This window comes from Talpa occidentalis, unplaced genomic scaffold, assembly GCF_014898055.3.
Source record: "Talpa occidentalis isolate TD23 unplaced genomic scaffold, MPIMG_talOcc4v2.1 talOcc4.14, whole genome shotgun sequence".
Taxonomy (NCBI): Eukaryota; Metazoa; Chordata; class Mammalia; order Eulipotyphla; family Talpidae; genus Talpa; species Talpa occidentalis.
In genome coordinates this window covers 50186985-50199408 of record NW_023601433.1, presented here as the reverse complement: position 1 = coordinate 50199408, position 12424 = coordinate 50186985, and the positions used below count along the sequence as shown (strand labels likewise).

The 12424-nt window shown below is 39.5% G+C and overlaps 1 protein-coding gene across 9 annotated transcripts in view; it reads left to right on the top strand.

Moving 5' to 3' along the window:
* SVIL (supervillin) overlaps positions 1–12424 on the top strand; it is an 80930-nt gene that overhangs the window by 34724 nt on the left and 33782 nt on the right. For 6 of the 9 annotated variants that reach the window (XM_037510500.2, XM_054695041.1, XM_037510503.2 and 3 more), the window contains 2 exons: positions 3320–3449; positions 7116–7163. In XM_037510500.2, the coding sequence (XP_037366397.1) occupies positions 3320–3449; positions 7116–7163 (178 nt within the window). The remainder of the gene's footprint in view (positions 1–3319; positions 3450–7115; positions 7164–12424) is intronic. The other 3 variants (XM_037510502.2, XM_054695042.1, XM_037510508.2) reach the window with 1 other exon arrangement.

Here is a 12424-nt window from a genome sequence, read left to right as displayed (position 1 = left end):
CTACTAAATCACTGGTGTATTATAAAAGAATATAACTCAGGAACAGCCAGATGGAAGTGAGCTATAGGGCAAGGCATGGGGAAGGACCACAGGGCTTCCGTGTTCTCTCCATGTGTGTCACTCTGCCCGAATCGCCATGTGTGTAGCCACACAGAAGCTCTCCAGACCCTGTCCTTTTTGGGTTTATTACATAGGCATGATTGATTAAAGCATTGACTATTAGAGAGTGAACTCAATATCCAGTTCCTGTCCCTCTCCCTGGTGGTCAAAGGGTGGGAATAATGTCCCAACTCTTATCACATGATTGGTTTTCTAAGCAACCTACTCCCATCCTTAGAAGCTTTCCCAAAGTCACCTTGTTAACATAACAAAAGACAACTTTGCTGCAATTATTGCTCAGGAATAATATTTCCAAGGGTTTTTTTTTGTTTTTTTTTGAGCTCAGTGTGTATTTTATTTATTTATTTTTTAAATTTTTATATTTTATTGTTTACAACATTTTTCATTTTTAAACAATATTTGCTTCCCTACCGACCCCATCAATTGTAGTCCTCATAGAATTTCCTTCACCAATGCACCTGTGCACCATCACCACAGTCCCTAGTGCTCCTCCCTTCCTCCCTCTGATCCCTCTCCCTCCTCCTCCCCTGCAGGATGTCTCTGATTTACAATTGTCTGGTTTTGCTTTGTTGTGTTTTGTACTGTTATTATTTTTTTACACTGATGTCTTATTTGGTTCCCCTATATTCCTGCTATAAGTGAAACCATCCAATATTTTTCTTTTTCCTTCTGACTTAGGAAATTTCAAGGGTTTTAGAAGTTCTGTGTTAGAAAAGGGGTTCTAACTGTGTTAGAAAAGCTCTGTGACCTAATATATATTTCTTAAAATGGGTATTTGAAGTCTTTTCTGCTGTCAAAAGCAGAGAGGATAGGAAGGAAAAAGAAGAGATTGGGGAAGGGGATCAAGTCCATAGTTGAAAATTCCTGCCCCCTTAGGGAACTCTTTTCTTCATCACCTACTTTCTTTTTTTTTTTTTTTTTTTTATAGAGGCATGCTTTATTTATTTGTTTGCTGGTTTGTTTGTTTTGTTTATACATGCACTGGGTACAGTCAGAAGCGCGGGAGGGTGAGAGAATTCACCAGAGCCAGAGCGGGGAGCAGAGCAGGCAGAAGGACCGAAGTACACTGCTGAGGGGAGCAGCGGGCGGCAGGAGAAGTCTGCACGCCATGTGGGACCCTCCTCCGGTGGCCGGGGAGCAGCCGGGGATCGAACCGGCGCCGCAGAGGCCGCGGGCAGCTTCGCAACCCAGCGCTCAACCGCTGCGCCACCGGGGAGGCCCAATCATCACCTACTTTCAATGAATAGATACGTATATGTCCATTTGGAGATGTATGTAGATTCTTGTTTAAGAAACGTAAAAACTGTTTTCTTATTTGCTTAACAAAACTTTTAGCTTAAGTATGATATATTTCATCCCATTTCCAATTCAACTAATAAATGGAGTTAGGAAACTGAGTAGCAGACCTTTAAAAGCATCTTGCTTTGTTCCCAATATGACTAGTAAGGAAAGGAGACCAAGCTATTTGAAGGGAGATAATCACCAAATGAGAGCTGATGTGCTACTTAAAAATAATACACTGTGGAAATGCACTAATTAAGTATAAGAACCCTGTCCATCATGCTCAGTAGAGGGAAAAGGATCTGCTAGGGCTTTATCCTAATTTTTTAATTATTTGACCATCAGCTCAAATGAGTTTAATGATTATCACCTTTCTGCTTTTTTTTCTTTCCTGCAGTTGTCTGACTTAAATTCCCATGACTTCCTCATTCATTATAATATATTTAGCTGAAACGGTCTCATGTTCACAAAATAGCCTTTCACAGATTAAATATGCAAGTACCTTTATATCAAGTCATACCTAGTTGAACTATAAAGTAGGTTAGGTAAGACACTCAGTTAATTAGATTCTTTTTTTGTATATAGTTTTCCCCTGATGAAAATTAAAGTAATAATTTTAAAAATGGGTTTGTAGAGAATAGTTTCTGCATTGAGAAGGTCAACTGGAAGGATCAAGTTCATTTGAAGGAAAATAACAGGACTTAGAATACAGGAAGAGAAACAGTGTTAAAGATCATCATTTTCCTGTAATTGAAAGGTTTGATAAGAGATTGTCAATGTTTTGTAGCTTAAAAATTTTTATTTTTTTAAAGATTTATTTATTCATGCATACAAGAACCAGGGTACAGGCCAGATGTGCGGGAGGGTGAGAGGACTCACCAGAGACAGAACAGGGTGTAGCTTAAAAATAATAAACCTATTTCTACTATATTCCTGCAAATAAGTACTATCCAACTTTTGTCATGAAATGTTATTTCATCAAGTGACCAGACGGGGTCACTAGAAGACATTTTTCTCTGGGGACAGGGTTTTTTTTTTTAATTTATTTATTTTTTAGAACAGTTATGGTTTGAATATATTACCTTTATAATTTGATGAAAATGCAGTATTAGATATCTCGTGTGCTTTGCAAAATATTCAGTTGTCAATGAAACTGTAAGCATCATAGTTCTACCTATGCAGAGGCCTTAGACTACTTTCAGAGGGCAGAACAAGTAGATCCAAACTTGTACAGCAAAAGATTACTTCTTGGGGCCTCCCTGGTGGGTGGCTCAGGGGTCAAAGTCTCAGTGCTATCGAGCTATCGCCAGCCACTGCAGCCACTGTGGCATGAGTTCTATCCCCTGCCAGGTAGCTGACCCACATGGCACAGCAGACCTCTCCTGTCTCGCCCACTGCTCTCCTCAGCAGTGTATTTCAGTAGATTCGCCTGTTCTGCTTCCCACTCTGTCTCTGGTGAATCCTCTTACCCCCACACCTCTGGCCTACACCCCAGTTCTTGTATGCATAAATAAATAAAAATAAATCTAATTAAAAAAAAAACCTTCTTGCAGGAAAGACATGTTTGAAGCTACACAACAAAAAAGCTTGTTGCTTTTGGGAACAGTTTCTTTGATAGCTCTGTGCTCTCAGCTCAAGGGAAAAATAGGCATCCTTATAGGAGTAGGATGATGAGTCTATTATCAGCCTTGCCTTTCATCTACTTTAAAATCTTTGGGTCATCTTAGAAAAGAGACTACTTCTAGATTACTTTCCCAGACATATACTTTTCTTCAAAATAAGTGAAATTCAGAAAGATTAAAATGAGATCATTGTGGTCATTATTTTCCAAAGAATTCTAACTTAATCTAAATTATGGTTCTGTTACAAGTAAGAGTTTTGTGCTGAACTCTTTCTGGTTGGTTTGTTTTCCCCATAGATTAGCACTGTTGAAGAAGAGTGGTGAGGAAGATTGGAAAAACAGACTTAGCAGAAAGCAGGAGTTTGGCAAAGCATCTATCACCAGCAGCCTGCACATACAAGAAATGGACCAGTCACTCAAGAAGAAGGTAATGTCCTCCATGTTTGGGAAGAGCATTTCAAACTAACATCACGTTGCAAGTGCATCAAACAGGCAGCATGCATGACTTAACTAACTCCTACTCTGTGAATTGGCAGGCACCTTCTTGCTTTTAGGGTACACACTTAGTCTGTATCACACAGCTTATACTGATGAAAGGGTGAAGTCTTGAAATGTTGTAGAACTAGTAACAACACTGCATACATAATACATCAGCAAGCAAGTTCCTGAATTTTGAAGTGTGTACCTTTACTTTGGTGTAAAGACTTAAGTCAAATCTGACTTCACAATGGTATTAAGGCCTTTACAATGAAAAATTTTAATTGACCACTAACAGTTTATAAGTCACGTATGAAATAGGAACTTGAGTTTCTCATGCTGAGATTTAAAAGCTAAGTACACAAAGCAAGGACTTAATTGTGGTCAGTGAGTGCTTATTTCATAATTGTAGGCATTTTCACAAGAGCAGATATGTCTTATAGGGAATGCACAGCAGAATATATTACTAGTTTAGGTAAAATTATGTAACACACAGTATTGTTACCAATACTAGCAAGCATTTCATATGCAATAGTATTGATGAGTTGTTACATTGTTGGTATAACAATAATCAGCTTTTGACCAGTTAGTACATACCTGCAAAACTGATGGGGATTTTCTGCCACTTGGCCCTACAATTGCAATGCACATTTGCTGACAAGAGTCAAGGTGGACAGGGAGGATAGTCCACAAGCCAACTTCTGAGATCCGAAGTCTTTAAATAGAAAAGGGAAAAAACTATACTCCCAACCAGATGATCACCTGGACCCCTACTAATTCAGAAACAAATTAACAATCTGAGGGAGAGAGAAATTATGACCTTTTTGCCCATTAAGAAACATATATTAGAAGGAGTTGTATATGTGGGATATTCTGCGCAAGAGGTCTGACACTGCTGTCAGATAGGATACCTCTGAGATAGTATGAGATGATGGATACTTTTGTGTTTTCATAGAATAAATTGCAACAGCAATTTTCATTGTTTTTTGAGACATGTGTGCTTTTAAAAATAATGACTAAGGACATTTAATTCTCAGCCTTTTGTAAATTTATCAAATATTAAAAAAAGCATGTGTAAAATTTGAATTTCAAGAATGAGATCCTAAACAAAAGAAAACTGAGTCCCTCAAATAATGTACCCCTATTGCCCATAAACTTTATTTTAAAGGTGTTGGACTTATTGGTTCAAAAATAAATTACCTCTTGTTGGTCATTTTGGAAGCCAAGAAGCCTTAGGGACTGATGTTCCTTATGGCCATGTGAAAATTAAAATAAATCTAAAAAGCATAGAACTATTATAGATCACTTGTGAATAGGGTAATGAGACCGTGCTCTCTACTACCTAAGAAAACGGAATAGAAATTGAGTATGAAGCACAATAACACTGGCTAAGGTTTTTAGAAGGAAAGAGGTGTAAGAAGGTCCCTGCAGTTAGAACTTCCTGGGGTGGAAACCCCAGTGACCAGGAGCACTGGACTCCCAGCAGCTCAGACTTGAGAGTGAAGTGATGTCTCTGAGCTAGTAGGTGCTAAGGATTCTGCAGCAATAGAGAAATCTCCATTCTTACTCCTCAGTGATCCAGATCAGCTTGGCCTGAGACAGTAAACTTTTGAAGTTAAAATAAGCTCATCTATTTTAGGCTTTTGTAGCAGACACTGGGAAATCTCAGGTTCTGTTGAGGTCAAGTGCTTTTTGTATGACCCTGATAAGCCCTTGGCTACATTTCTTCCCAAGGATAGCAGTATATTTCACACATTAGCTGTGCTCAGAGGTGGTATGTGGTGGATCTAGACCTGCCAACCCTATGCTGCTCAGGAGAGCAAGTTCTAGAACCTCCCCTCTTTTCTAGCAAAGATGGAAAGGAGCTGGTTTTATAGTCAATTTGAGCACAACTGCCAAATTCATCAAACAGCAAATATTAGTTACCAGAGAGGTTATAGTCACCTTTGCAAGGTTTTGTGTGAGATGAGCATAGTCTCCTGATTTTGCAGCCTGTGGAAAAAGCCTAGGAGGCAAGAATTAGAGAAAGGTCTCTATAAATCACTTGTACTGCCCCTATGAAAATCCATGCTGACCTATAAAAAAAATACCGTGAGCCATATAACTTTATGTTGTCAAGTAGCCACATTTAAAAAATGTAAAAGGATGGTTTGGAAATCCATAACTATTTTTGTTTCTATCAAAGCATCTTTCCCTCCAAAAAAAAAACAATTGTGGTGCTATAACCAGTATCATTTTGGGGTCCTACATGGTAATATATATTCCTTTGGTCCAACAATACACTTGGAGTAAACTAAGAGTTCAATTTGTCTCAGAGAATGTGTAACTTAAAAGCAGTTCTCTTTTTGCAATTTTTTTTTAAAGATTTATTTATTTATTTATACATGCACTGGGTACAGTCAGAGGCGCGGGAGGGTGAGAGAATTCACCAGAGCCAGAGCGGGGAACAGAACAGGAGAGTGATGAAGTACACTGCTGAGGGGAGCAGCGGGCAGCAGGAGAGGTCCGCGCACCATGTGGGACCCTCACCCCGCGTCTGGGGATCGAACCCGCACTGCAGAGGCTGCGGGCACCTTCACAACCCAGCACTCAACTGCTGCACCACCAGGGAGGCCCTCTTTTTGCAAATTTATCCCCCCAAATAAGGATTGATGATTTGGAGCTTAAGAGAATAATCGTTTACCTAGTTGACTCAACCTTTTCCTACAACAAATAGTTTATGTTCTTTCTCTTCTTTCTCTTTCTCTCTCACCTCCTTGTCTCCTTTTTTTTTCTCCTTTCTTGATTTAGTGTAGGGTAGTGTTAACCTTTTGTAAGCATTTTTGCTTTTGCAGTATATATTATTTGTTCTAAAGATGGTAAAGCCATTTGGTCTGTAGATTTGGCTTGGTCCACGCTGTGTGGAATGTGTGCACTTGAGCATGATCTGTGGACAATTTCCTCCAGAGTAACTCATTCCATGGGAAATGAAACAGCAAATTTTCTTTCAAAAGTGATTTGGCAGGAGTCCCTTTATTATAACTAAATTGCATTTATTTATTTTCACCAAGTGATTATTTTAAAATCTACCCCCAGTTTGACATAATGGATATTAAAGCTTATACAGTGACTCCTTTGCCCTTTTGTTAAGATAATCATCCAGTATACCAGACTTTTTCCAGGAAATAAAATCCCTTTATAGAGTTTGCCCTCCCAGTGTTGTGTCTGTGTCTGAGTCCTAGGTTAGGATTTACTGTCCAGCTGTGCTTCTATCGTATCAGGTCAGTGATCAAGCTAGGCTCTATAATGTCTCCAAAATAAGTCCTTGAAAATTCAAGGAAGGTAATTCCTGTTTTAATGGCTTGCTGTTGTTGCAATTCTAAATCACTCAAAAGAATGAAATCCGTTTAAAGAGCAAGGCTAGGAGGGAGAAAAAGGTGATGGTTTGACCTCCAAATTAATTGTCATTCCACTGGCAGGGGATGAGCTTACTTGGTGCTTGTGCCACCTGACCGTGTGAGCATGTGCATGCTTCTATTGAACCCGCGCACAAAGCACTGGAAAATGATTGTGATGCCCTAAATAGACCCTGCTCTTCCAATGGTCTGCAATCTTTCCTATTTGTTTTAACCTGTAGGAAGAAGGAGGATTTACAGATGATAATGCCATTTCTAATCTGCTTTGGGTAAGCCTGACTCTAACCTAGGTGTCCTTTAGATTCTAGCCAGGGTTATTCCTCACCGTGTGTGATTCTGGACACTCATGTTCCCTTTGCGCCCTCCCTGTTTGGTTTTCTTATCCCAAGGTGAGATACACCTTTATCCAGAACAAAGAGCTGTCCTGTTTCCTTAAAATTTTTTATATATGTAATGAAACTCTTTGTAGAAGACTTTTTGTGTTATATGTGTAAACTTTTTATATAAGTCATGGCTCCCTCTTCCCCCGTAACTAAGTATCTTATATAAATTGCAGTAATCTTGTCATTAACTCATTTGATTTCGGCACAAAACAGACTTAGATATATTTAATGTATTTATGTGGATTTAGTGCAGTATTCTGAAAAAAAGAAAACAAGCAAGAAGGACTCTTTTGAATGGACAACTGAAATTGCAATGAGTAAATCAACATTCTGTTACAAAAGTCATGGTTTTTTTCTCTCCCTTTCCCCATCCCACTATGATAAATCTTCTCTTTTCACCTCTAATCCTCTTGCTTTGCTCTGTAGGAACCAGTATATGCTTCTACTTATTCTCCTGCTATACCTGCTGCCCATAAATACCTGTCTTTTGTATCTATTAATCAGGTGAGGAAAAGCCTACAGATATTAAGCCTCATTGCAATTTCTAAGCAGTAGTGAAGAATTTGTTACATTTGGGGAAGTAACTCCTTTCCTGCATTTTACTCTGTATGTGTATTTGCTTGTGTTTGTGTGTATGTTTATTTAATGTGTATTTAATCAGTAATTCATTTATTTTGGGTCTGTTACACACATCCCATCTTTGCTTCAGATTGTCAGGTAGACCTGATCATATTAACTCACCTCATAGTCATGAAATTGGTTTAAAAGGAAGCTTTCCCCTTTTAATCTCCAAGCTTTATATCCTAAATTCAGTTAGGAATCCAAGAGATACAGCAAAGTGTTCCTTGTTCCAGCTCGGTAACAACATTGTCTTGCTTAACCTAGTAAGGAAAATGTGGTGGAGGCACTGTCGAGGTGGATAGGACAGGAAGAATAATACAGCAAGGACGAGGCCACTTAGACACGAGCTGGCTGCAGAGGCACTGTTGAAATGAGAACCATAGACCTCCTTCTCCTGGCCCTCCATCCTTACTGCACACCATCTGAATCCCACCCCAAAGGGGAGACCTGACCTGGGCTGAGAAACTCTGTTGGTGCATAATACACAATCATTTTTAATGCTAAAAATGTCAGTGATTTTTTTAAAATTTCCCTTGGAATGTCTCCTGTGTCAAAATAGCTATGAAAGGTGGCTTTGTGCAGCTTCCTGTGAATCCCAGGTTCTGGCCTCCCTTTCTATGGACACTTGCTTCCTCTAAGTGCCTCTGTGTCCTTCTCAGATCTGGAGGTTTATTGCCTCTACATAGCCTCTAACTCTAGGACAAAAACAGGTTGTTGAGTGAGAGACACAGGATTTCAGTTAGGAAATCCACAGAATGCTGCCTGAGAGGGGTGTCTAGCGGGGCCTGCTATCTTCATCTTGTGTCTTCACCAGTGGAAACTCCCCATTCTCCTGAGATGGCTTTCCCTCATTCTCCTTGGTTCCTTTCCTTTGAAATCAAAATGCTAGTTTGTAAGAGCCTAGATACCCATATGGCCAGCCAGTGTCCACCTCCAAAAAGAGGCTACTCTGATTTTTAACAGCAGTTTAAGATTCACAGCAAAATTGAGCTGAAAGTACATAGAATTCCCATATATACTCTGTCCCTCCATACACACCTTCTTCACACAGATCTGGCAAGCTACTGGAAACTTGAAACTCTAAAAAGTGGTATTATCTCAGGGCTCACATTCTCGCAAGAGCCCTAGGGGAATCTGAGGCTATGAGAAGTAAAATTGCCAATTTGGGGATACCATCTCTCTGAGTCATCAACCACACCCCACTACCTCACCCAGGATTTTAGAGATGTGTTACTGAGTTCACTCAAGTAATGATGCCTAGATCTTTGGAGAAGCAAACTTTCTTGGCACATTGTATGTTTTTTCAGAAAATTTTAAGCCATGTTGATTTGATTTAACTTCACTCCTAAAACTTCATTTTCAAGAAAACTTACTCTTGTGTTTAAATTTGGATGAAGTCTTCCTGGCAAGCCAACCTCGTAGTTTATTTAATAAGGGTATGTGACTCAGGGAGCTATTTGAAATTAGGGTCATTTTTCCAATCGTGAGTGGGAAAGTAAAGAAAAGTATTTTTTTAATTTGGTGGCTAACTTTTTATTTTGATAAAATGTAAAACTTATAGAAACATTGTCATAATAGACAAGGCACTCTTGTATTCCCTTCACCAGATCCACCACTTGCTAGAATTATAATTCACTCCCTCTCCACCTCATCTCTTCTCAATCCCAACCCCATTGCCAATTTCTCCCTTTCCCCTCATTTTTATTAAATAAATAAACATAATACACATATAGTTTTCTGCTGTTATCCCAAACTAGAATGTTCCTATTTGAGTTTGCTAAACGATTCATTTATATGGGAAAATTTTTTGAATGTTTTCAGATCCAAAAAAATAACCTACCAGCTCCTATCAAATAAGCAGATTTGGTGTCTGGTATAGGTGTGATTCCTGGTTCTTCACCATCATCTTACATGGCAAAAGGACAGGGGAGGAAGCTCTCTGAGACCTCTGTTATAAGAGCACTAATCCCATTCTTCTTTTTTTTTTTTAAAGATTTATTTGTTTTATTTATACAAGCACTGGGTACAGTCAGAAGCGCGGGAGGGTGAGAGAATTCACCAGAGCCAGAGCAGGGAGCAGAACAGACAGACTGACGAGGTACACTGCTGAGGGGACCAGAGGGCGGCAGGAGAGGTCTGAGCTCCATGTGGGACCCTCGCCTGGTGGCCGTGGATCTAATGGGCGCTGCAGAGGCTGCGGGCAGCTTCAAGGCCCAGCCCTCAACTGTTGTACCACCAGGGGAGGCTCACTAATCCCATTCTTGAAAGCTCCATCCTCATGACCTTATGACCTCCCAAAGGCCTCACGTCCTTATGCCATCACATTAGGGACTAAGTTTCAACTTATAAACTTGGGGACATACAAACAGATAGTACAGAGCAGATTTCATAATCACAATACAGTGACCAAGTTGAGGACATTTAACACTGGCACAATGATCCACAGTCCATAATCCAGTTGAATCAATGTCCCTCAGTAATGTCCCTTATAGTTCCCACCTCCTCACCTCATCTAGAATGCAAGCCGGAATCATGCATTGCATTGAGTTGTCATGTCTCATCAGAAAAAGTTTTTTTTTTTTTATGTATTTTTAAAATTAGGTTCTGTTTTTTTTTTTTAATTGAAGTACCATTGTTTTACATTCTTATTAGTATTTTGGCAGGATAGCATTTACCCCCCTTATGTGTGGTCACTGTAGCTCTCCCACCACCAAAGCACCCACAGTCCTCTGTGCTCTACACCGCGCCTGTTGTCACCCCTCCCTCACCAATATCTCAGATCTGTGGTCAGCTGTCAAGAGTTGGTTTTAATGTTTGTCTTTTACCCTTTGTTTGGTTTCTCTATACTCCACATGTAAGTGACACCATCCAGTATTTATCTTTCTCCTCCCGGCTTATTTTGCTTACCATAATCCTTTACAACCAAGTTTTGATTTTTACTTAACATTGACTGTACAAGTACTCTGGTACTACCACATGTTTACAACCCAAAATATGTTTGTTTGTTTTTTTTTTACTTTAGTGTATGTGAAGAGAGACTTAAAATGTGCATTAAAAAATTTATTAATGATGTATCATTTTTTACAGGAAAAGATTTTTACCCCAATTTAGAATACCAAGGATCTCAAAATTAGTTCTGGCTATGATTGTTTTTAGAAAAAATCCTGTAAAATTAATATTTATAAAATAGATGGTGGAGAAGTCCATATGCATGGCTTAAGCTGAATTTTACAAGCACATAGGGTTTTATGCTGCTCCTATATTACCCTCCATTCCTCTTATTCCCCTTAAGAAGATGAACTGTGACAATCTCTACTCTCTTCCTTCATATGGTAGTTATTCCCTGTTGTTGAATTTAGGGAAGCTCATGCCATAGTAGGATAGACAACAGTGGAGGAAGAGAATCCCCAACTTCTCCACTCCTGCCACAGGATATATTTCTGCTTGGGACTTTTCCATTTTGTCAGTGAAGGTCTTAAGAGCCCTTTGATTTTATGTTAAATTTTCATTCAAGGAAAAACTCCTTAAGGGGAGGAAGAGCTGGGGAAACATCCAGAAGTGTTTAGGGAGGCCTCATCTGTAGTTTGAAGCAAATATCCTATCAATGGCATTCTCAGCTCTAAGACACTGTGGCCAAAGCAAAAGCACAAACCCCCCTTTTGTGGAAATTATTCATGGGGGCTGGGCCAAGGGAAGTGCCTTCTGTTCAGGAGAGGATACTTTCTCTTCTTCAATACCAGCTCCCACAGCACCTGCCCCTCCCTGCCATTCTTACTTGTCTCACTCATCTTTGCCCCCACAAAGAGCACTTTTGCAGCGAAAAGGAGGGATGGTGTGGAGAGGAGGGAAAACAAATTCTTTATTACCCTGTTTATCATCCAGCTTTCTTCTTGTGGAGCCTCAGCTGGTGCACAGGGCCTTGAGCCCTGTTCTGCCTTCTCTTGCTCCTCATCCTTCCCCTGAGCCCTCCGCCAGGCATGTCCTCAGTGCCTCCTTTCCTCAATCCCTCAAGTCCCCCTACAGTGTCTTCCCTTCAGGTCAAGTGAGTGTCAGCAATTGGTTTTAGGTACATATGTTTTAAGATAGTCATATGTACACACATATCTACCTATGTCATGTTATAGACTCTCTACATAAACATATATATATACACACACATAGGTAGATATGTGTGTATATATGTATATGTTTATGTAGAGAGTCTATAACATGATTCATCCTCAATGTTACATAGATTATGACTTAGAAGTTGCTTCCAGGGGCTAACCTAGTTGCTTAATTGCCCATATAACACATTTGCTTTAGGAAGAAACATGCTGAGTTCTAGAAAACCTTTTGATAGCACATGTTATTCCTAATTCACTCCCTCAACTTTATAGTTGACCATGTGCCTCATGAACTTCAGTGGATGAGATTTCTTAGAATAACAGTTAGTTCTCTGTGAGCATATATGGATAAACTTCCTAGTCAGCTCATTTTAACTAGATAAGTAAGACAGAGCAATTTTAAGACCTTTTAAAGTTCAT